This window comes from Anas acuta, chromosome 1 (assembly GCF_963932015.1).
Source record: "Anas acuta chromosome 1, bAnaAcu1.1, whole genome shotgun sequence".
NCBI lineage: Eukaryota > Metazoa > Chordata > Aves > Anseriformes > Anatidae > Anas > Anas acuta.
Genome location: NC_088979.1, coordinates 16,266,010 through 16,292,545, shown reverse-complemented (window position 1 = coordinate 16,292,545; position 26,536 = coordinate 16,266,010). Strand labels below are relative to the sequence as shown.

General features: G+C 36.7%; 1 protein-coding gene across 3 annotated transcripts in view; it reads right to left on the bottom strand.

The window, feature by feature from the left end:
* AASDHPPT (aminoadipate-semialdehyde dehydrogenase-phosphopantetheinyl transferase) overlaps positions 1-26,536 on the bottom strand; it is a 57,473-nt gene that overhangs the window by 30,319 nt on the left and 618 nt on the right. For all 3 annotated transcript variants that reach the window (XM_068670335.1, XM_068670334.1, XM_068670329.1), the window contains exons 2-5: positions 25,488-25,713; positions 7,195-7,316; positions 6,567-6,728; positions 816-893 (exon numbers count right to left, since the gene is read on the bottom strand). In XM_068670335.1, the coding sequence (XP_068526436.1) occupies positions 816-893; positions 6,567-6,728; positions 7,195-7,316; positions 25,488-25,701 (576 nt within the window). In that variant the 5' untranslated portion in view covers positions 25,702-25,713. The remainder of the gene's footprint in view (positions 1-815; positions 894-6,566; positions 6,729-7,194; positions 7,317-25,487; positions 25,714-26,536) is intronic.

The following is a 26,536-nucleotide window of genomic DNA, read 5'->3' as shown; positions in this document are numbered from 1 at the left end:
TCACTGTCTCTAATTTAGGCTATACATTAACTCACAGAAACATGTAATAGGGCACACAGAAAAAGCAAGTTTTTATTTAAGACTCAAGTCAGAAACCTGAGAGAACAAGGCACAGGGAGTCCTGCAAACACCACAGAATGAATGTTTAAGTCCAGAAAAAGGAAAAACAAACTCCTTTGTTCTACAGCAGACATGATTATCTGAGATGATAGCATCAGGATTTATTCTAATAGAGGAATGCCTACCTGGATGCCTTTTAAAACCAGCAATCACTGGGGTTGTGCATGCATTCAGTCTCCTCCCAGAAACTCATGCCACTTAAGGACAAAAGCTGTAACAATCAACTCACAATTCCCAGTGCTAAATCCAGATTAAGCTCCGATATTGGAGATGAGTGAGTCATGGTCTCTCCATTAGTTTCAGCACTTCAAGGAAATTTGTATTTCAAAGAAAAACAGGCTTGTTTTTCTGAGCTTGTGTTACTGTGCAGTCTGCTGTATGCTACCTGCATGTGTAATTCCAGCAAGGCAAATAGTACAGTTGCATGAATCTGACAGAGGCTATAAGTGCCTCTTCTAAATCAAGTCTACACACTATTTTTTTAAACAAAGTCCTTCCCAGCCCTTTTCTGAAATAGGCACAATAGGACTAAAGGTAACAGTCCAATGAATAACCTGGTTAACACTGTGGTTAAGGTAAGCTTTATTTTCCTTGGCCCTACATCTGAGACTATAGACTTTTAAATAAGGCATCAGGTTAAGTTTATGTTCAAGTGATTAGTTACAAAGACCTGCAAACATTTCTTAACTTCTTACATCAGAATGCTGCTGTCCATATCCCTCCTGCTTCCCAAGAGCCACTGCAACATGATGATAGTCATCTAACCGGGTTTCCTAGTAAAGACAAAAAAACAGTAATGTAGAAACACTTCCTTTACTCTCGTTTCCATCAAAGACTATATTTACAGTCAGAATATGGTTCAGAACAACACCAAAGCATTATTTAAAATAATTTAAACTACTGACATTCAGAAAGCAATAGTTCTTCACAGGTTTGTTCAAGAGCTCAAGGATGCAAATACAGTTAAGCCAGGCTGAACTGGTTACTATAGGTTAGCATCATCTCTCTCCTTTGTAGACTTTTACATGCAGGTTTGTGACTTCAGTCTTCCTTTATCAGTCGTCCCTTCTAAGTCACAAGACATACAACCTACTTTAACCACATGTTTTTTGATGAGATGAACTGTGAACATTCTCTGGAGGGTATTCTGAAGAGCAACAAAAGTATAAGCTTAAACCAGTGACTCTCTCACTCTTGGATCATGTAAGGCCACAACTGTCAATTTCTGACATGACAGTCTGAGCACTGCTCTGTGTTAATGTAACTCACTTTTCCCACACACACACACAAAATTTATAAATATGTAATAGCTATATTTTAATAGTATATATAATTTACTAATTTTGTTTAAAAGTCCTCCTCCTCCTCAGAAAGACTAACAGTTAATCCAAAACAATTTATTTCGAACAAATCTGCTTTTATATATTATTATTTCTGAATAATGTTTACTCTATGGTCAAGTCATAATCGTTGATTTATTTTTTTTTAATGAAGGGAAAAATGTTTCCTTTGGTTCTGTATCCAAAACTTTTCACACCATATCTGCACAACCTTTTTAAAATGAAAATCAAGAATTGAAGAATTCTTGAAGGCAAGAATTTTACCCAGAAAAATGAACAATTTAGATGTCACCATTAATCTCAATGTCGGCTACTAGTCTGGTTGCTTTCTGGAGGTGTATGACTGAACTCATTTCCACTTCCTCGGGAAATACTCCAACGCACAATGTTATATGAAGAAAGCATCACGATGTCCTCCCATTCTTCTGGTAGGTGGTTGTTTGCCTTTTTTATTTTATCTAAGCAAAATGTCTTCTAAAATAATGCTGTCAGTCTGCCTCAGGCTTCCTACAGCTCATCTGCTATATAGCATTTTCAAAGATTTCAACTGCAAGAATACCATTTTTGTGATTCCCCAGTAGCCTTGTATATAAAACAGGTGCCAAGATGCTCAGCTCAGATCTACGCAGCCCAGCTCAGCCAAGACAGCAGCTGCTCTACTCATGTGTAGTAGCACAACTACAAGGCTGGGGGACTTTACTGGCAAAGATATGGGTGTCTTGGCAGATACGTGCTGGTGTGGGAGTATACGTGTGTTTTTACTTCAGTCACTTCAGCACCTGAGTTGTGCGTATTTGATTGATTTAGCAGCAAACTTTGTCACTCACTTAAAACCAAAAACATCAAGCTCATGTTGCTTAGTCTTCCTGCAAGTGCTACTAAGAAAATGATTGATTACTTCAACTTTGTATCAGTAGATACATTTGATGCCCAGAGAAAATGCCAACAAACCTGCAGTGTGAACTGTATTTCTTGTAATTGCAACAGCTATAGTTGTAGTTGCTATGAAGTATTTTATTAAGTTTTCTACTCCTTTAATACGTCACAAGACTGAAAATAAGCCAAGGATAAAAATGCTACCTCATCATCCGTATATGTAACATACTTCTGTAACTTATTCAAAAAGCAACAAAAAATTGCCTATCAGATGTTTTATCAAGTGTTGGCAAACAATTTATAATGCTTCAGGATGGCAATGTGCTGTGCTTGTCTACATGGAAAAATCACCATATCCAGTTTTTATCACATTAATCACCGCCCAACTTTTTTCTCAATTTTTGCCTGTCCAAGAGGTTGAAGACTGATGAGACTGTGCACACAGCACAGCACACAGTGGCCTACATCTGCAGGTCAAAGTCTGAAAACAGCTGCTACAGCTTTAAGCTAAATGTACGGAAATCTGCGTTTGTAGAGTGAACATTTATAGTTGCACAAACAAGAAATAAGATAAGTATATATAATGTAAAGTCTCCTACACATTGTCAACAAAATTATTGTCTGTCAGCTCAAAGCATCGTTTAAACAGGAGGTGACTCTTTAGGTAAGGGGGACCATTCTTCTGCAGAGATCCCACCCAATACATAGTTCAGTAGGCTCCTTGTCATTTAGTTCACATGCCCTCAGTACATTAGAGAACACAAAACAGTTCCCAGCATCTTATAATAAAACGTAACAAACTAGGCCCTTCATCTTGTAAGCCCAGAAAAAATACAGAAGGGAATGAGATCTTTTCTGGACTCCTGCTAACAGCAGCAAAACCCTTATGTTATGGAGATAATGCAGCAGAGAGACCAAAAAAAAAAAACGAGAAAAAAAAAAAAAAACAGCTTCCATATTCATATCCATACACCATCTTATAAATCAAATTCAACTTCTTACACAGAAATAGAAGATTAACCGAAAGAGCAGTACAGGAAACAAAAAGGACAGTACAGGAACTCCCCTGAGGCAAAGGATTTGTTTTGTTAAGATACATTTGTTTTGTCTGTGAAACAGAAAACAATTTGTTTTTCTCTGAAGCAAACTTACTGGAACTGTTCCAACTAAATACACAATGAGAATTATAATTGCCTCACTTCAAAGGCTTAACAGAATGATGTGTCTGGGATTCAAATCAGTCTGGGTTCACTCAACAGAACAGCTTATGAGAAAACTGCACCTCCAGTCAGAATTGATTGCTGTGTAAATCTAGTTGGATTAGCTAGTCTTGGGAACAAAAATTTTCATTCCTATTTATTCCTGACAATACAACAGAACGAACTTCTCTTACTGAGGGTGAAAGACTCTATTACTGCTGCATGCCAACAACAATTACCAAATCTGCTTCTAATTGACCCAGGTAATTCCAGTTTGAAATCCATGTTCTGGAAATAAGGTGTTTGCATACAGACAAGCCAAACAAATATTTGCTGTGAAAAAATGTGAACAATGATTCGTGCAGCAGCAGTGATGGCAGGTGATTCTCAAATGCTGACTGAAGTTTAGGACAAATGGAAGCTTCCTGTATGAACTGCCTATATGAAAACTGGGATGGGAAACTGGTTTGCTCCCTGTTTAAAATTCTTTAATAAAGGCTCCAGTAAGTGCTATCCAAACATCATTCCTGAGTAACAAAATTGTGACTAAAAAGTCACAAATGCACTTAAATTTTTGCATATCAGTAGCAAGATTTTTTTGCTATAGAACAAGTCTGCTACAGATACATATTGTAGACATGTATTTATCTCTTTAAACTATGAAATTTGCCAGAATTTTTATTGACCCACTTCCTTCACTTTTATTAAAATTAACTAGTACTTCATCCTGAAACATTTTCTTCTTCAAAAAGTACTATTTAATAATATTAAAAATAAATAAAACGAGTAATGACTCCATGCTAAATTAACAACCTCACACAAATACTAAATCGCTCTTCACTTGACTACAGTATTTTTAATTGTTAATAAACAAATTATTCTTTTTTAAAATGAGCAAAGCATACACTACTTATATGAACAAATCATACTTAACACACAGATAGCAGACGTATCTTAAAACTTAATGTTTCTGAATGATGTTCTACTGTACTCTTTGTCCTATTACCTCACGAAGAGTTGAAGGTAATCCCATCCCCTTGAATGACTCCCCCATATTTCTCAAAATTAGTGTTTTCTAGTAACAAGTTACTTCAATAGTTTGGTTCAAGGCCAAATAATCAAATAAAAATATGAATACTGGTAGTAACAAAATGGACACACAATTTTTTCTTCTCCCAAGTGGTTTTTAAATGTAAAGTGATGCCTAATTTTAGGCTGGGATAGGTAACTGAAAAAGTGATTTTTTTTTCCAATTTCATTTTAATTAATGCTGATATTTGAAAGAAATTATACCCAACAGAGCTAATATTTTAAATTAAACTTGATAATAAATTCTTTCTTTGAGATACTACAACCTGCCTAGTTATAAGGCTGTGCTCTTGGGAAGTAGGAGGTGAACATGGGAGATGAGACATTCCTCAGACAAAAATTAAATTAAGCTTCTAGAAGTAATTATCGACTAATAGAGAAGAAAAAAATAAAGCATTTAAGTAATACAGGGAGTTATTTGCATTATCTACTTCAAGCCATTTCAGTCACTCAACAACCGGCATGCCACTGAAGACCAAAATTCGTAGATTCAGACATCAGTCAAAAGAGATAGATGCTTCTTTGACAATGAGTTAGCATTAATACAGACAACAGTCTTATTATAAGGAATGTCACAATCTTTTCTCTATATATTTTTTGTCAGTCTGTAATTCCCACTGGTGGATTTCATGACATGCTCAGTTCCTAGAGAGCATGGCAATATTAGAATGAGAACTGATTTATCATGGGCAGACTTTTAAAGTAATAGAAATCCAAAGGTAACTAGAAATGCTGAAAGGAATGAAGTGTGAGGAAGTCATATCCGTAACATTTAACTTGTGGCATATTTATTCCTTCTTTTTTTTTTTCCCCTATAATTTATGTACTTTGTATACTACATAAAACCTGTACACACTAGAAAACTTATTTTGACAAACTCTATTGGGACAGTTGTGTCCAACAACATACATATTTTCAAAATGTAAATGTTTCAAAGCATACCGGAAGCTGAGTACTCAGATGAAAAGTGTGCTCAACTATTTTGTGAAATAGAATTGCAAAGTCAGTAGACAGCAAGCAATATGCCTACTGCACAAACTTAGAGCAGACAGAGATTGGGACAGCCTGGAGCAAGATGCCCCCTTTATAAAAAACTTTCAAGTCACGTCTTTTGCATTTCTTCTGTTCAGTGGTAGACGAAGAGTGCTCTCCAGGGTGCTCTTGGGATTAATTTTTTTTTTTTTTAAGCTTAATTTCTTAGGGCATTTAAATAATATAAGATCACAATACCTATCAGTTCTTTCTCCTCCCACCCCTCAAACCAAATGACCATTGGTCATTTTCGTGGATGTTTTACTAGCAAGTCTCAGTAACTTTCAAGAAAGAAAAAGCAAGCAAGGAAAACCACAATCAAACCCAAAAAGACTGAACCCAAATTGATGTTTCAAATAAAGACAATTTTTTTGCATATATCCATTCCCACACACAACAGGCAGCCAGCACACCTTAACTCCAAACCTACAAAACCCCATTGCTTACTGTCCATACAAGCACGTAGAGAAAAATAAATACACCGAAGAGCTGAAGACACATTCTCCATTTCAAGCATTTAATGTAAATGCTAACTAATGGAGTTAATCACTAGTCTCATTCTCAACCAATCAAAGAACTTCAAAATTTTAGTCACTATTCAGGTCAGGCCTGAATACACTTTAATGCACTTCCTGCATGCTCTAAGATGTCCCCTAGAGTGCCAGAAAGGTATCTGAGGAACAGAAAAAATAAAGAGGCATCATAATGAATGTACTCTCTGGGGTGTTTTTGTGATCAGAAATATTTTTACATGCTGCTGATTTATATCCTTTGCTTTAATTTGTATCTTTGCAATGTGGTTATACAAAACAAAGGTGTGAAGCTGCAATTAAGGCATCAAATGTGCAATTTGATTAAGGCATTGAGACTGGTTGTTATTATTAAAAAAAATAACTTGAATATTTCTTACCTCAAAAGTCCACTCTTCTTCTTTATCTCCGTCCAGCAACATTTGTGTCTCCTTATACACCTTCCCTATTTCCAGTTGCAATGGAGACACATTAAATTCAATTCTTTGCAAGTTAAAGCCAATTCCAACTCCAATAGCCTTTAAGAAGCTTTCTTTTAGGGCCTATAACATAAAATGTTGTTTTCAGAATACAGACTGTTCATACTGGCTGTTGTCAACCAAACTTCTCTGTAAACACTACTTTGGAGCAGACAACGTAGGCCACATAAATTTAAGGCTTACACCACTGTAAATGTCAGGATAAACTGATCCAGTTAACAAGAAAAAAAAAAAGTATCAGCCTTGTTATTCCTAAGTTATTGTGTAATAATGAACAGGCAACTAGAATTACTAACGGTACATACAGATAAGAACCCTTTACCTTGTTCTTCGTGTGTGTTTAAAATTAATCATAAATCCTAGAAATGTCATCTGTGGTAGTGTTCTTAAATTTACTCTGACACTATAAAAGATAACCTCCACATGATCATGTAAGTCTAGAAGTATACAATTTTATCATAATGAAAATAATAACAAAATAGGAATTTGCAGGTTATTGCAGTTGTTAAATAGAGAAGAAATACATTACCCAGTGCCGATGAAACATATCCAGCTGCATCCATTCATTATTCATAGATTTGATTACACCCCACTCTGTCTCAGTAAACTGTCGCTTCATGATGTGAAAGAAATTTGGAATTGAGCTGCTACCTAGAAGTTAGAAAAAATATTTACAGAAATGTTAATAGAACAATAGTAAGTAAATAAATCACCTCATGTTACTGCTATAAAAAAAAAGGTCATTCATAACAAAACAAGAACCAATTCTGCTCTACCATCTGAATTTACTCTACATAGCCTCAAAGCAGTGAGCAGATATTGATGACATTTCAGGACATAGTATTAGAAGGAACACTCCGGTAGCAGAATTACTACATAAAAATGTGATATGAGTCAAACGTATTTTGTATTTTCAGCAATCTCTGAAAAAGACAGTATTTGACCAGTTCTGAATTCATACAAATATATATATATATATATATATATGTATTCATCATTCTACAAAACAAGCATATACAATCTTCAATATTTGACAGCTTGATCTAGTAACACTTTATACAACAGCATGCTGTTTGTCAAAATTCACCAAGCTATTCTGCCTCCTGTCCTTTGATGGTGGGAGTACGAAAGAAACACTTCTTAAAGCACATGTAGAAATACAGTCTCCCAAATTTATCACAGGGAAAAAAAAAAAAAAAAAAAAGGAAAAAAAGCCTTAAATACTTAGATTAAATTTAAGTATCCCACAAAATAAGCACAGCTGTGTACTGTTGCCACAGCTTTTCAGGGACTACACCACTTTTCCCTACTAGTTGGGATTTACTTCACAGTAGACACTACAGATTGTATGGTTATATTGATCAACAACATCTCTACAATGCACTGGAAGGTATGGACCTCATTACACACTTGACTAATGACCCAAAACCTGTATCATTAATCAGTATTCCATATAATCTGTCCAACATGGCTTACAGCTCGTTAAACAGACAATGGCACCAAGCAATCTATTTTCTTTATCTGGGATGATCAAAATCTGGATAGAGACAATTACACATATTGAGACAAATTTTTTGTAGGTAATACGATATTCATGTTAAAGAGAAAAAAAAAAAGTTGTATTTAATGCAAAACAATCTCACCTCCCTGACTGAAAGGCCACTCTTAATCCTTGATAGGTCATGGTGACAGGAAGAAGTGTCTGAAGACTGGAAGAAAAAAAAGTCACTCCTACCAAGAAGAAAGACTCAGGGAACTACAGGCTAGTCAGCTTCACCTCAATCCCAGCAAAAAGTGGTGGAACAACTAATCCTGGAAACCATTTCCAGGCACATGGAAGAGAAGAAAATCATCAGAAATCAGCATGAATTCAAAGGGCAGCCATGGTTGACCAACTTGCTAAGTTTCTACAATAAAGTCATCAGCCTGATGCATGAGGGGGAAGCAGGGGATACTGTCTTCCTAGACTTCAGTAAGGACTCTGTCCCCCGTAAGATTCTCACAGAGAAGCTGTCAAAGCTGCTGGGTGAGCAGTGAGGTGGATCAAATACTGACTGGATGGCCAAATCCAAAGGTGCAAAGTCTAGTTGGAGCCCAGTAACAAAAGGAGTACCCCATGGGTCAGCACTGGGTCCAGCCCTGTTTAACATGTTCATTAACAATCTGGATGATGGGGGTAGAGCGCACCCTCAGTAAATCCACAGGTGACATGAAACCAGGAGGAATGGTTGATGCATCAGAGGGCCATGCTGCCATCCAGAGGTACCCTCACAGGGTAGAGAGGTGGGCTGACAAGATCTCATGAAGTTCAACGTGGAGAAGCGTAGAGTCCTGCCCCTGGGGAGGAACAACCTCAGGCCCCAGGACATGCTGGGGGCCACCCAGCTGGAAAGCAGCTCTGCAGAGAAGGATCTGGGGGTCCTTGTGGACACCAAGCTGAACATGAGCCAGCAATATGCCCTTGCCACAAGAAAGGCTACTGGTATCCTATTCATCCTATAGATGAAGTGTTGTCAGCAGATCAAGGGAGGCAATCCCTCCCATCTACTCAGCACTGGTGAGGCCATACGTGGAGTGCTGGGTCCAGTTATGGCCCCCCCAGTACAAGGGACACATGGAACAACTGGAGAGAGTCAAACAAAAAGCCACAAAGATGACTGAAGGGACTGGAGCACCTTTCCTATGAGGAAAGGCAGTGAGAGCTGAGACTTCTCCCCCTGGAGAAGAAAAGGCTTGGAGATGGCGGTGGAGATCTTACCAAAGTCTACAAGTGACTGAAGGGAGGGTGCACAGAGGACAGAGCCTGGCTCTTTCCAGTGGTGCCCAGTGCTAGAGCAAGAGGCAATGGGCACAAACTGGGACAAAGGAGGCTTGGTCTAAATATTAGGGACCACTTTTTTTTTTTTTTCCCCCATGTGTGTGTCTGTGTGTGTCAGTGACGGAGCCCTGGCACAGGCTACCCAGAGAGGCTGTGGGGTTTCGCCCTTGGGGATCTCCAAAAGCCACGTGGGTGAGGTCCTGGACAGCCTGCTCTGGGTGTCCCTGCTTGGGCAGGGGTTGGAACAGGCCGCCAGAGGTCCCTTCCTACCTCAGCAAGTCTATGATTCTCCCAGACAATACACTACTTCTGAAAATTCATCACTAAATTATCACTTAATGAAGACGCAGATGCTAACCCTAATTCTGTCAATGATTCTGTGAATGACCAGGGGCAAGTAACTTCCCTTCTTTCTATCAGTGTTCCCCAACTTAAACCAGGGATAAAGATATTAAACCTCCTCTATAAAGTAGTCATCTTCTACAAGCATCTAAGCACTATATATAAAAGATACTGGCTGCAGTAATACTTGATCTGGCAGAATTAGTGTGACACTAAAGCAGAGATGCAGGTTTTCTGACAATTTCCTTTCCATGTCATATTTCAAAATGAAACCTGACATACTGTATATATCATACAATACATGACAGTGACATTTTAGAGATGCCCTTAATTTCCTTTATAGACTACAGTGGAAAATAACATCTTAACTCAGAAATTACGTTGACAGTTGCAGTAGCCAGCTAATGGAATGATCCAGAACAATCTCAGGACAGAACTAACGGTTACTTTCAGGAGAAAAAGACGATACTAAAAAAGAAAAGCAACCACAATGCCAAGCATGTCTTGATGGATGACCAAGGCACAGGAAACATCTATCTGCTTTGACACTCCAACTTCCTTGAAACAATGAAAAATAACAACAAAAATATCTTCAACTTGGAGAAAGGTCTTTCATCTTGCTGAGTTTAAATGGCCTGTTTTTTGTGATCAAATGACTGTACTAAAACATGCTCTAAACTCTTTTTTTCTTCCTTTTCTTCTCTCAGGTATTTAAGGGGAGTGTAGTGGTGCACCTGCTTCTTCAGATAAATTATGAAACATTCAAAACATGAATGCACTTCATACTTAAACTGTTTAGCATACCAAGTGTATAGCACACTCATGCAGTACTACCTTTTCTCTCCTTAATCCTTTTTTTTTTTTTTTGTCCTAGATTTCTTCACCTGTTCATCTCCTGGATCCTCATGTTCAGATTTACACAGTGAGCTGCTGCTCCCCAGCTCTGAAAAGCTCAGGCTCTGCTTTCCTCTGAACTGCCCTCCCCTCCAGTTTCCTTCTTTATAAAGTATAGTCATTTTGCTCTGAGGAATGGATCAGATTACAGGAGCCAGGGCTCTTATTCTCAAGAAATTGCTAGCAGTACTACAGCCTGCCTTGTCTGTTTTTCCATATCGGTTTGAGTATCAGAGGCAGATTTACAGAATCACAGAAAAATTTAAGTTGGAAAGGACCTCTGGAGACAGTCTGGTCCGATCTTCTTTTGAAAACAGGGCCTTATACTATCCAGAGCCCTGTCAAGCAGGGCAAACATTTCCCGGCAGCCCACGGAGGGGACCAAGGTGGAGCAGGTTGCTCTCCTGCTGTCCATGCAAGACCGCATCACAGCGGATACACACAGTGCTGCCTGTGGAGGGGACTTCTGTCTTTCTCACCTCCCTACTGTATTTCTAATCAGTAATAAACAAATCTTCCCCACATCAAGTCTGTTTTGTTCATGCTAGTAACTGATGAGTGATCTCCCTGCCCTGACCTCAACCCATGAGCATTTTCCATCTTATTTTTCCCCCATCTCATTGAGGAGGGTAGGTGGGAGAGCAAACCCACCACATCTCTCACAACCTGGGAGTTGAGGAAGGAACAAAGCTAGAAGCAAACTTCAATATTTATCCAAGAGCAAACTCTAAGGGAACTTTATTTTAAAGAAAGATCTATGAACTGTAAGATCATGAAACACATGAACTGACAATAAATTAGAAAACCAGATTCTCTGAAGGAACAGATAGCTTTGCTGTAGAGCACACATACAATAGAAATACCTCCAGGGCTATTTTTTTTTTTTTTTTTTGTCTTTATGGATTAAATGAAAAGCAGTAAGGCTAGAGTCTCATTGGGAATTAAGTAACCATATCCCTATTTCTTATTTAGCTCTCGGTAGTAAATAAAAAGGGTTCCTGTAGGACATGCCTATATAGTTTGTAGAAAATTGCACATCTGATCTGCCTGTGCTTCTTAACATCCACACATTAACAAGCTCCCGAGCAGAAGCCACACAGCTGGGTTCCGAGTCCTTTGTAACATAACCCAGCACTGCTTTCCCAGTGATCAGGGTTATCAAAACAAAACCACAACAAAACACACTTGTTGAGAAGAAACATTAGCTGGGAATTCAACTAGGTGGAAAAACTTCACTAACAGCACTTTAAATGCTCCTTCTTGTAATTCATAGTTAGAGCTACTGAAGAATCAGAATCCAACACAGTTAAATTATTCTTGTCCACCTCAGTGGCAAGTCTGATTTTTTTCTTCCCCTGTAACGTAAATCACTTATTTAAATTGGTTGGCATCAGGAAACTGTACAATACTTATCTGATTGGTTGGGGCATCTAACTAGGTGGGGGATCATCACAGAACAAACTAATTTTTGTGATTTCAGGAATAGGTAAGACAGATAAGACATTGGCATACAAGATTTGAAAAATAAGAAAAATAAGTGTAGTTGGAAGCAGGGAAAACTGGTAAGCGAGTTCAATGGTTGGTTTTGATTAATGGGAAAAGATCCTTGTACCCATCAACTATTACAACTCTGAAAGAACAGACACTAACCTTTTGCTGGTTTTCTCTAAGAGAAGAAAAGTAATTGTGGCAGGAATAGATCTGTGAAAATGCTGGAGAAAAGGTTTCAAGAAATGAAAAGAAATCAGAAGAATCTGATTTAGATTCTAAGGGGAAATGAGAGAATACATTTCAGGAGACAAAAAGCTGAGCCAGTGACACAGAAGGTAATAACACGACAAGGAGATAGGGATGACATTTCTGAATTAAACATCAAATCAAACTTGCCTGGGTCAAGAGAAATGACAAAAATAAGTTTAAATGTAAGAGTTTTCTTGCTTTGAAATGATCAAAATATTGATTACTGTGAGTGTTCTGTCAAAAATCTATTTCTTTCCATAATTACCATTTATTAATACCTTAAAGATTTTTTAGTATAGAACCCCAACTATAAAAATGTTGTCTTTTTCTTTCCCAAAATGAATGCATCTGTTCAGATAACTTCATTATAAAAATTATGAAAATCTAACTTAACAGCAGACTTCGAACGTGATAATTCTTAGCAATGTAAATTTTCCAAATACATCCAATAGATACTTCATAGATACTTCTAAATCACCTATGCCACTTCATTTACTAGCTTGTATTTAACACTTTCCACCACTTACATTGCTTCTTTTTATAACAAATTGGGAAATATTTTAATTTGCTTTTCAATAGTAGAGCAGATTGATGTTTCCCTGCTCTTATTTGAAAATATATTTTCATTTGTAGATGTTTTTGTAATTGACTCCTTTTCCTCCCTTTACACAAACTGTTGCAAATTCATTCTTTTTTGAAGTTGTTCATTAACAAAAATCTCAAAAACATTTCTCTAGTCTACAGCAAACTCCACATGTAAATATTGAAGAGTATTTGTTTTTATATTAGATCTTACTGAAAAGCAAATAAATTCAACAAGAAATCTCTAATAACATTAACCAAAACATCCTGTAGCTTCTTTTTATAATATACAATTAACTGACAACAATTTGTTCCAAGTATCTGTTTAACAAATACAAATATGTATGCTTATTAGCATTAGAACAAAACTGACTGGATGGCCTAGCTGCTCAATATCCCAACTTTAAAAGTATTTTCTCCCCAGAATATGTAGAGTTCTGTCTCCTTCCCAAAACAGTCATTAACTTTCTCCTTAAGGATGAGTAGCCAATATAGGAAAGGCTCTTCATCCACCAGATCTCTGACCAGTGACTCCAGCTGGCGTCTAAATTCATTTGATATTCACAAGAGAATCTAGAACTTTTATCCTTGAGACCAAGATGTATTTAATTTCTGCAGACACTTAAGCCTCATGCTCCTATATACAACACAAATTCAAAGACAGAGTTCACAGAATAAACTAAACGCAAAATTTAGTGAAGCTGTGAAGGCAATTGATTTTTTACCTATATATATATATATATATATATATATACACACATACACAGCTTTATCTCCTTCCAATAAACTTTAAAGCACATTAGATCCTTATAAATACAGTCTCAGTAATCTTTCAAAAATTGTCTTCTATATATTAAAAAAAGACTAAATCAAAAGTTAAGTTCCTTTATTACATTAAAATATAAGATACCCTGGCAATTTCAGGAAGAGCGAGGAGAAGAAAGGAGTGAGTTACACTGGAAGAATCCAATATCGAATCTGGAAAACAAACATCTTTCATGCAGGCAAGCGTGCACAAGCATGAGTGTGTGCTCCCCCCCAGCAAGCCACTTACATTTAATAACATCTACTCCACTTAAATGGCAACCAAGTTTGTTTGTTTGTTTTCTCTGAAGAATAATTAATTAAATTGCATTTAATTCCTTAAAAACAAACAAGCAAAAAGCCCCACAATCGTAACTGCCTTGAACTTCATGAAAGGAACAGATCACTGATCAAGAACTAATATCTGATCAATACATACAAGTTCGTTTTCAGATGGCAAATGGGCCTAGCCTAGCTAGCAAAATGAGCAACTGACGTATTGACCAATCAATCTGCTTAGTACAGTGAAATACAGGCTGGCTATAAATCCTGTAAGCTAATGAACTGTATAGGATGAGCACATTCTGAGGTTCTTGGGCTGACAATCCTTTCCGTGCAGGGCACCACATATTTGATTGTATTTTACCATCTCTAGAGAAAAACAAACTACAGAGAAAACATTTCTTCTGCAACAGATGACCAAGCCCTAATTGTTTATTAATGTAAACTAATGCTTATACAGATGTTTAGCAACTGACAACATAGGACAAGTAATTACTTAAATAAATGACTTAGAAGAACCAGATAGGAAATTAACAGAGCATGTTTTTTAAATCTATTAGCTCACACAGCTTTAGTGTGAATTAGAAATTGGATTTGCATTCTGTGGCCTCTCTACTTCCTGCCATTATCCTGAAATTCTCCCAGTGGTACATATGTTGAACATCTATTCTTGTTTCAGTCACTGATGATGTTGTATCTTGGCATGACTCAGAAAAGCAGCATTCATTTCGAAAGTCAGAAAACTTGAGGTTGCTTCCTTTGAATCACTGACCCTTTTCCAGACTGTAAAAATGGAAAAGCCATTAAAAAATCTGGCATAATTAGTGTATATTATTTTTCTCTGCAGTTATGCTCTTTAAGTCCTTGTAATATTAGCAAAACTGCTAAAGTTTCAGTTGCAGTAGTCCTTGGGCCCAGCAGTGATCAATCTTTAAGCAAGCTGACCTGACAAACAAAAGAAAATAAGGACACCTAACTGATTAGATAGCTCTACCTCTAGAAGTGAACTGGAGAAACAGCAATTTTGACACAAGTGTGGCCCTGACAAAAAAATTGAAAAAAAATAATCAGAAATTATTACCTAGATACAACTTCACATCTGATTCCTCATCAATTCACAGACAGTTTATGGTCTGCACAAGGCATATGCCGTCTGGCTTTAGCTCCTTTTTAAGTAGAGAAAATAAAAATATTTAAAATACACTGGGTATTATCAAATAGCATGATTCAGAAACTGTGAATTCTTTTAATAAAATTTATTTTTAGCTACAATCCAAAAACAATTAAGATAATGGGCAATAATGAAATAAGAAACCCTTTCTTAACTTGTCCGCATTATTTCTTGTACCTTTTTCTTGTTTAAACTCTTTCCAAGATCTTGCATCTCAAGGTAGCCTCAGTATTCAGCACAAAGGTAAATTACCCCCGAGAAAATGACATTTTAATCAGTTTTCCATTATAGAAGGTATCAAACAGTTAAAGCAATTATCTCATTTTGTTCAACAGCAGGAACTCTGCTTCCTTTCAACACTCATGAAGTTATGATGCATCATGCTAAAATTAAACACAAAAACACAAAATCTAAATAAACTCCCAAATGGATTTTCTTTTATAAAGGCATTATGGTTGTGAGTTGTAAGAACAAAACTAAATATGCAAATCATCCAACCAAAGAGTCAAACACAGCCAGACCTCTTTAAGGGTGACAGACATTTAGGAACATAACATGTCAACAGAGCCAGGCTTTCTGTCACCCTGCAAAACAACAAAAACCTCAATATGTTGCTAGCACAATGGCAGCCACGTATAAAAACCTATTTTCCTAACGATCTATAGCCTTGCTCTGCAGCAGTACTACCAAGCCTTGTGATTGCGGAGGTCAGGACACTGCACAGAAAACTGTCCCAGAATACAAATGTTTATTCCATCTGAATTTAAGATTTCATTATGTCCAGAGTAAACAGCATGTAAATATTTTTCACTGTTAGAATATCCCCACTTCTGTGTATATATTCTTCCTTCTTCCTCTCCTCCTTTCAAAATGAGTACATATTATGGCTTTAAATTTGGGAATCAACCTCTCCTATACATCCATGAGAGTAACCATGTACATGTAAGAATATGCATTGAAAACAAAACAGCAGCAACAAAATTTAAAGCCAACTGTTAGGCTTTCCAAGAGCCAAACGACTGTCTGGCCTACTCAACAGCTAAAAAACAGCATGTTTTGTTTGGTCTTCCCACAAAGAAGAAACAGCAGTCAGCTGTCCTTCAGCATCCTTCCCCCTGTCAACACACAAATCAACACACGCATAGGTCCAAAGCAGACAGTGCTGGCACTGGCTCTTATCGAGCCAATAGGCTATGCAAAAAAAAGATGCAAGAGGAAGACAATTGCAATACAGCAATAGCAGAGCATGTTCCACAATTGAAAACAAAAAAAGGACTTCAATGACCCATACACCTCTGCCAGCGTGCTCTTAATGGCTGAGATAGAGTTAATTTTCTTTATAGCAGCTGGCAGGGTGCTATGTTTTGGATTTGTGATGAAAGCAGTGCTGATAACACAGCAGTGTTTTAGTTGATGCTGAGCAGGGCTTACACAGAGCCAGTGTCTTTGTTTCTCATCCTGTCCCACCAGCAACTAGGCTGGAGGTGCACAAGAAGTTGGGAGAGGACACAGCCACAACAGCTGATCCAAACTAACCAAAGGAATATTGGCTCAATAAAAGCTGAAGAAAAGCAGAAGGAGGGCAGAGATGTTTGGAGCTATGATGTTTGTTTTCCTACACAACCACTGTGTGTGATGGAACCCTGCTTTCCTGGAAATGGCTGAACATTTACCTGCCAGTGGGAAGTAGTGAATGAATTCCTTCTTTTGCTTTGCTTCTATGCACAGCTTTGTTTACCTGTCTTTATCTCAAACCCACAAGTTCTCTCACTTTTGCCCTTCTGGTTCTGTTCTCTGGGGAGGGAGGATGCTCAGGTGGCAGTGTGGGGAGCGTTCACCTGCCTACCAGGATACATTCACAACAATCAGCTCGGCACCCTGCCTAGAGAGATTTCACATTTCAGAACAGCATGGTCAGCTCAGCAGGGTAATACTCTTACAGATACGATCTCCAAGTGTTTGCTCATGTTTTTATTAAATTGGTTTTTGCCGGGAAAAAGATCAACACGCTTAATACAACAACCAGCAATTCTAATGAAAAGACTTGAAATCTAAACAGAGCAAGTGACAATTTCATTTATGCGTGACAAGATTGGATTTTCTATGAAAATGCAACACAGCATGAAACAGGGATGAATGCCTAGAACTTATATTACCAACCTGATACATGGCAAGAAAGAGCAGACAAATATTATACCAGTAACAAAGTCTCCAGGTCCTAAACTTTCTATAAAACCTGACATGACAGCAGCAATCTTATAGTGAAGATTTGCATTGTTAAAAATAACAAAAGTTTCTCCTAGAAAAGGAGGTGTCTCAGTGGAATCCATACGAAGCTTTTTTTTTTTATTGTTTCATAAGGGAGATGTTAAAATATTTACAATATTTTCTACTATTTCATAACTCAAACTAAAAATCTGCAAACCTCTGTAGAACACTGTCTTCCAACATTTAAACTAATAAATGATAGCTCCAAACTGTAACTCTTGCATAGAGAACATCCAAATAAACTTTGGACAGCACATAATAAAGACAGCTTCTTTTTTGCAACTTTTGCAACAAATACACACCTATAGACCTGTTGGAAACTATCAGTGTCACCAAGAAACTCCTTTAAAAGCAAGTCTTAACATATGTAAGACTTGTATATGTATACATATTGTATATGTATTCAAACATATGTGTTTGAATTCCTTAATCTGGAAAGCCAAAGCTAACCTTCATTAGTGTAGGCTGAGAAGTAATTCCTTCAGTTAGTTACAATATATATATATATATTCAAATCTCTTTAGTCTCTCATTTTGAACGTGTAACTTAATTTCCCCAAATACCAATTAAGGGATAAATTGCTATTACTATAAATTAAGTCTGCAAAAAGATACTTCTGCAACAACCCAGCAAACATTCTTGTAGTTTCTCTTTGTTCTCTTATTTTTATGAAAAGCTCCTGTTTTAAGTTTTTTTCCTTTCTTAATTATTAACCTCTCCCTCATTTTAAACATACGTATTCTCCACAAGTTCATTGTCACCGTTCTACATTTTGCTACCATTTTCTACTTTAATCCAAATGGTTTTATGTTGTCCTACAAAAAAAAAAACAAAAAACATCCTGAAGGACTGATAAGCTTATTAGACAGAAAAAATTTACCCTCAAAGAGAAGATTCAGTCACAAAAAAACAGATTTTCCTTTCACAGTTTATTAAAGCATCAGTGCTTAATCCATTTTCAGAATGTGATAGTGTTTTTTGCAAACACGAGGAAATTCCCACTTAAAACAGTGTTAGAAATTTTATTATTCTGCTTTATTTAAATTGTTATATAATGTGCTCTTTACAAGCATCTTTAAGATGGCTGTTTCTTTCCATCTTCAAACAGCGTAAGAACAAAGAAATTCCTCCATTTACTCAGTGAAAGACTTCGGATCACTATGATGCTTTAGGTCAATAAGGCTAATAGTTAGCTATTTTACAGTAGTGTTACTGTAAATCTGAAATTGAACTATTTTCATATTTATAAACTCTAACCTCCTACATCAATTAAAAATAGAATTTAACCTAAAATCCCGATTAATTTCTCCAAACAGTGCACCTACATATTTACAGTTGTACCATTACCTAATAATTCGGCAGTTGTCTATTCTAGCAAAAGATCAGCTGCTGATTCCTGCTATGAGATACAACAGTAAAACCAAAAACAATTAAAACTTTGGTCAAGGTAAAGAAAGGTAAGGTATTGTAAGAAGGACAAAAGCACTCCAATCTGTTCTGGCACTTTCTAAGTCAAACAAAATCCTGAAGAGCAGAAATTAAAAAAGCATTGCATCTTCAGAAGCTTAAAGATGGCTGCTAAATAAAAGACTCATGCCAAACATCCTAATTATGATGCAGGTGTGACTAGCTCTGAATGTAGTTTGTGATTGCCAGAAGACATGGCACAGAACTGTCTGGAAAGTTTTCCTCCACCGACTGAATTATGGTATTCTCCATCGTGATGTAGGATTTAAATACTCTGATTCATGTGTGACCTCTCTCTGACTTGAAAGTCTCTATCCTGTATCGTGCTATCTCACCTTAGTGATAAAATAATGAGAATAAAAACAGAATGAGTTCTGATTGTTTTTCTCTGAGACAAAGAAATACCGTCTCAAATAGTCTAGTATTTGCACATCACATTCTATATATTTCAAAATATACATACTCATGTAAATATACATACGCACATACGCATATATATACAAAATATACATACGCACACACTCACATAAAATTTTTTTTTTTTTTTTTTTTTACTTAAAATGATGAGCACTGAAGTTTCTCTCTTTCATTACCAAAAGACAGAAAAGATGTGCTCCATACTATACACGTTCACATGCACGTTCACAAATACTTAAAAAATATTTCAGGAAGTATTTTTAGATCAAATTAATTTCCTGTAAAATTTACATGCAGAAAAAAAATAACGTTTTGTGCCGTAATAAGCTAGTCTAGAATAAAAAAAGATTCATGAAAAAAGCTAACTTTATTGCATATCAGGTATTTAATTTTGAAATTATATTAAGATTAAAGATGTCAGGATCAAACTAACTTTAAAGGAATATATATGAAAGATGGCAGGCTGCTGATGAAAGATCAGGAATGAACTGTTCATTTATTTATCTTTGTAATTCCATCTAATCTAAGAAACTGTATTACTGACTAGAAATTCATTTGCACAGTAGAAATATTTAGACTTTTTTTCCACATGCTTGCAGTAATCTATTATTATACAATTATTGTCTCTAAAAACATCCTACTTTACAGGGTTTAAGTGACCAGTAAATCAACAAGCCACATACCACTTAAACCAAGTTTACACTTGTTGCAGGATTTCTTGTCTGCGAGTTAAAAAATTAAATACACTAATACAAGCCGACTTTTTGTTTTGTTTTGTTTTGCAGGAGTTGCTACTAGTACTGTTAGAATCCTTTTCATTTCTCTTATGAAAGGGTTAAAATAGTTTCACATGCATTACCTCTCTAGACAAATGATGTCCACAGCTAATTCCACTAACAAATCTGCAAACCAGTATGCACTTTCCCAAATGACTTTTTAAAAATCACCTCAAAATAATCTTAAGGAAAAAAAGTTTGTTCTCAGTCATTCTTCCCAAACAAATAAATTAAAGCCCTGTTTTAAATCTACTACAATAATCTGCTGGGTAACCAAAAAAAATACCACCACCCTAAGAAACAATAACATACCATACCTAAAGAGGAGATTTTCCTTTTCTACTGTCACTACACTATTTATTTCAGTATCTTAATGGAAAAAAAAAAAAAGATGAACTGTTGCATACCTGCAGAGAGAGTTCTACAAAAGTTCTATTTGCACTACTAAAATTAGCTTTCTGTGTGGCCTGATTTCGCCTCCTAAGACTGTTAATTCTTGCAGAGGTTTCAGTTTTCAGATTTTAATAATAAAGCAAAACTAATATTGAAAGAGACTTCTTCAGTAATGAACATAAACAAAACAAAAATAGATAGAACAGATTAAGATGAGATATAAAATGTTTATGTGCACCAGGGTCTGCTTGTGTATATGCCAGTACACAATTAATGAACATATTTCTCAAAACTTACACAACAGAGTATCGTGCAACTGCATTTATTCTACATATTTTGTTCACTGGTTGAACAATAAAGGAGCGTTAAGAATTGGAATATTTGAGACTTCAAGATTTTGTTGAATAACATCACAAGATGGAGCATTCTGTCCTTAAACAAGCATATTAAAAAAAAATACTGTAATGTACTCTGTACATACGGAACTCTCTGTCCTTGTAGCTATTCCAGAGAAAGAGATTATAGCAGATTTATGCAAGCCTTTATGATCTGAAACATAATGTACTTTGCAACTGCAGAGCAACAGCACCACTCAGTGGAACTATCAGATAAAACAATGTTGGTAAAGTCAAAGGTAGCTTATATACACAGAAAAAAAAAATCCTGCTAATTCTGTCAAAAAGCTTTCTCAGGAAAAAAAAAAAGTGAAAAAACCTCCTTGCATTAGTTCGAAGTACAGAAACTATAATTACAAATTCTATCCTTAGTATTGCTTATTCACTAACTCACTTTCCCTCCACATACCATTACTAACTTTTCATTACTATTTTATTTCTTTTCCAAAACCAAAATTTATCATTCCAAAAATGAAACTGCATGATCATAAACAAAACCTCTAAAATTTGGGAGATAGTGTTTTTAAACTTATTTTACAAATGTTTGTGCAAAGTTAAGTAACATGGAAAATGCAAGATCAGGCACACACTCACATAAGACATTTTTTTTTTTTTTTTTTACTTAAAATGATGAGCACTGAAGTTTCTCTCTTTCATTAGCAAAAGATAGAAAAGATGTGCTCCATACAAGCTGCTGACAGCTAAACCACTTCAAAACAGAGAATGCTAGCTAGGGAACTTCAGAAATTGGAAACAAACCCAGAAATTTTGGAATGTTTTGTATTCTTGTGTGTATGCTTGTGTGGCTTGCCACCATGAATTCAGACCGTGGATACAATGACTTCCCCAATACCACCACTTTTTGCTAATATACTACACCTCTGTGAAAATCAAAGAAGCAGATGTGGGTAAAGTAGCATTAAAAAGGACATATGGTCATGAATTCTACTACCTTGTATCTGTCACTAGCTTGTTTCAGGGTGCTAATTTCAATATACACCTTTGCAATATCACTGTATTACAAAAACACTAATTTCACTCCATCGTTTAAGCCTTTGGAATCATTAGCATCTCCAGAATAACCATCACTTTTGTTTTTCTGGGGAAAAATCACTGAAGTCTGTTTGTGTAAGATCTCAGAGCACTGTTTTGTCTCACCAGCTCATGTTCCCAAATTAAATCCACACAGCTGCTCTGCACAGCTGTCCAGGGTGATGTGGCATGATTTGCTCTACAGTGGGAGTTCATGATCACTGCCATCAACAATGCTAGGAAATACTGTCAGGAGCCTCTCTTGATACTGAAGAAGTTAAGAATTTAATGTTGTACCCAAACTCTGTTCTTATAAACTAAAATAATAATAATAATAATAAATGGATTGTTTCATCTCTTTTCCTACATTTACACTGATATGAAAATTTTTTCCTGATACCAAATCCTTCCGTGACCTTCAGCTTCGCATATTTGGAAATCCTAGAACAAGCAACTACAAAACTATGTGACAGAAGCCAAACAACAAATTTATCTTACCATTAGAATTAATACTACATAATTTTCCCTACTTGCTGAAGTTGATATAACTAAGAGTAAGTAACAATGTGTGCTGAGCTGCAGAACCAAAGACAGGTTGTCTTGTGACAGCGGGGATTAAAAATGCTGAAAGAAGATTACACTCAAATACAAGGTAAACAAACCTTGATTTTTTCCTGAAACTGCTTGCAGAATGAGCAATAGATCAATGCACCTTAACTTATTCACTATTTCAGTGATTTAATGTGAGGGAAATGAGAAAGAAAGAAATAGTGAAATACAAGAAAAAGACAGCTAAGAAAGCTGTACAAACAAAATTATTAATATTACTATTTAAATACAGCCAGCTAATATTTAGGTTAAAGGATTTTTATATTAACTAGAAATAGAGTAAGAATATATCCCCTTACAACGTGGAATGCATTGTGTTCCAAAATGGGGAAGTAAAACAATTCCAAGTTTCTAAATCTAAATGTGAAATTAAAGCTATACTCTTCACAATTGCTTACTATTCTCAAAAAAAAAAAAAAACAGTTTAACACTTTTTCTATGATTTGTTAGATGGCTATTAGCAACGTATCTTTAAATTTCCAGCCAGATAAAAAAACAGTAAAGAATGCAAGATAATACATTTCCATGTATTTTATTCATAATCATGTATGAATGACTTTAGATTATTTTTTTTTTTTTTTAGCTCCCCAAAAAAACTTATCTGCTTCTCACCCTGTCCCAACAAGCAAATCCGCTGGGGATGGTAAGAGATCGGGAAGGGATACAGGCTGGACAGCTGACCTGAACTGGCCAAAGAGATATTCCACATCACAAAATATCATGCTCAGCAGTAACGTGGGGAGTGAGAAGGGCTTCAAAAGTAGCCACTGACTGGGCACTGGCCTGCTGGTGGTGATTGCCTTTGCATCACTTTTTCTCCTTGCTCCCATTTTTCTTCACTTACTAATTTATCTCAACCCATAAGGTTTTCCTCACTTGCCCTTCTGCTGAAATTCCCTGGGGGATGGAGGTGAGCAAGTGACTAGGTCAGGGCAGAACTGTTAGCCATGGTCAACCCACCACAGTCTTTTTTGTTGCACAGCTTGGGGCTCGAGGAGTTCAAGTTAACAACAAAATTGATTGGAGTGTGCTAGGTGGAATTTATAGTTGTTATACCTGTTCAGCTGTTACTTCTCATTTCTGGTCACAACAATTTATTTGCTTTCAATACTGCTTCATTTGTTCACTTATTTGCTCCATGGCATGCTCGTGTTGTACATCAAATTTCAGGGCTTGTTAATGGCTACTTTCAGCATGTGCAGTTCACTGTGCTGTTTATCACTTTGCTTTGTTTTGCCCGAAAAAGCCACGATAAAAGCACTGTCCTTGAGTGTAATCTGGTATTTGGGCCCTGCATTGCTCTAGTATCGTCTGGGGTCTATCTGCTCCCGTGTGACTTGATTCACAGGCCAGTTTCTGTAAGAAAATACCCAACTGCTCTGGTGTCGGGTCCTACAGTTGCTATAGCGTGGACATCTGCTCCAGCACAGTTATGAAGCATTTTTACTACAGTGACAGCACCACATGCTGACCACCATTTTTTTGGGTTATCCTCTACAAGCAGAAGGAACTAAGTCAGAGAACTTCACTTTGAACTTCAGTAAAGTTTCTGTGCATCTTATCTAAATATGCCAATCCAAAAATTTGATGTTTACAATAAACAACAACAAAGTGTTAACACTCTCAGAGAGAAAGATGCTGAGTTAAGGTTTGAGTTTTTAATCTTACAACATTAAAGTATTTTGAGTATAAAGTGCTGGACAAACTGAAGATTTCAAATAATTTTTTTTTTGAGAATGCAGCTGTTACTACTTAGTCTCTGTTTGATTGTTTAATGAGGATTCTAAGTCTGAAAAATTCCAGCAAATTGTAAATCCCAGTATGTTTCTTCTTTAACCTAGTCATGCATCAGCCTGGAGAAGAGAAGGCTCCAGGGAGACCTTATAGGGGTCTTCCAATACCTAAAGGGGGCCTACAGGAAAGCTGGGGAGGGACTCCTTGTCAGGGGGTGTAGCGATAGGACAAGGGGGAACAGCTTTAAACTAAGAAAGGGGAGATTTAGATTACATATAAGGAAGAAATTCTTCACTTATAAGGTGGTGATGCCCTGGGACAGGTTGCCCAGAGAAGCTGTGGGTGCCCCATCTTGGCAGGGGGGGTGGAACTGGATAAACTTTAAGGTCCCTTCCAACCTATTCTATGAACCTATGAAAATGACCTTTAAAAAAGTGCATTTAAAAATACACTTTACTACAATTCTAATTTACACTTTTGGTCTTTTAGTTCACTAATAGAATCATGTTAGCTTTAAATTTCATACAAGTAAATAAACCAATTTATTTATTTTGTAAATAAGCCACAGACCTCAATGCTTGTGAAGTTTAGCCCTTTATGAGGGAAGGGCACCTCTAGCACTCCCTAATGATCCCCTCTCACAGATGATTACTGTACACACATAACAATCATGGCAGTTTGCTACATTACTGGTGCTAATGCATATAATGTCCACATTTATGGGAATAGGAAATAACATTTAAGGTCTCATGGGAATGGATCCCATTGTCCCTAGCTGGAAAATTGTGCCTGCTTCCACCTGCCTACCAGGAAGCAAACAGCAACTAAAATATCTGCAGATACCAATCCTGCCAGTATCACAACTTTTTGATTTATGACTATTTTTGCACGGTTCTAGTTTTCTAAACTGGACACGTAACCATATCTGGAATCAAGTGAGCAGTATGTATAACAATAAAGAAGCATACATACTACACATGCATGCACATTCCTTGAATAACACTTAATTCCTAGGACACAGATTGGTTCTTGGGGAACTTTAAATGTGTTCAGCATTTAAATATTACAAAAGGGGCTTTCGTCACAGTAATGCATTACCTGGTAAACTAGTCTTCATGACATCAACACCAACTTGGAGCTCAGGCTCAGCTGCAAGAACTGCATAATCCCCTTGATGAGAGACATTGAAGTTGTAATTCGAACAGGCACTGAGTATGGCATTTGCCAGGAATGGTTTTCCTTTTGATGTCCTTTCCAGGTGTATTTCATTCCAAGGTATGCACAGCTTTTCTGCAATTAATTTCCGCATCATCAGGCGACCAGCCTATGAAATAAAACAGAAGTGATTCACACAGAACTATTATGTTATGTATGAGGTATTTGTGGTTTCTAGAAAATCACTTGCCTAAAAAGAAGTATGCTTTTACTATTGCACAGAGAAAATGAATATGTTTATGCTAAATCATTTAGGCTTTTCCCTTTAATGAAAGCCCTTGCCATATAAACTTAACCAAATCGAAAAACATTTCACCAGACCTGATTACACAATATGTTTGCTACCACTGTTAGCACAGAGATAAATAAGGCCCAATATAATGTACTTTCAGCCTAGACAAGTGACATAAAATTGTTCTTTTTTACTTAAGATACTTTACTGCGCACGTGAATACCTTTTATCCCACACTGAACAGTTAAACTCTCTCAGCTTTCTTTTCAGCACATTCAGTTACTTTGGTGCTAAATGAAATACTGCACAGACAAAAGTGATGAGTAACTGTTTATAGGCTAAATAGCAAAAGACTGCATTACTGCCCCACTCTTACGTAAGATTTTAAATCTGAATTGATTATGCGAAAAACTCTGGATGAAACAGCTTTTTTCTTTTACAGATCACACTACGACCGTCTTCGTGCAGAATTTCCTAGAACTTGCTCGTATTTTCTTGACTCAGAGGGTGGTGAGGCCCTGGCACAGGCTGCCCAGAGAAGCTGTGGATGCCCCATCCCTGGAGGTGCTCAAGGCCAGGCTGGATGGGGCTTTGGGCAACCTGGGCTGGTGGGAGGTGTCCCTGCCCATGGCAGGGGGGTGAAACTGGGTGTTGTTTTAGGGTTTCTCCCAACGCAAACCCTTCTGTGACATGGTGACCT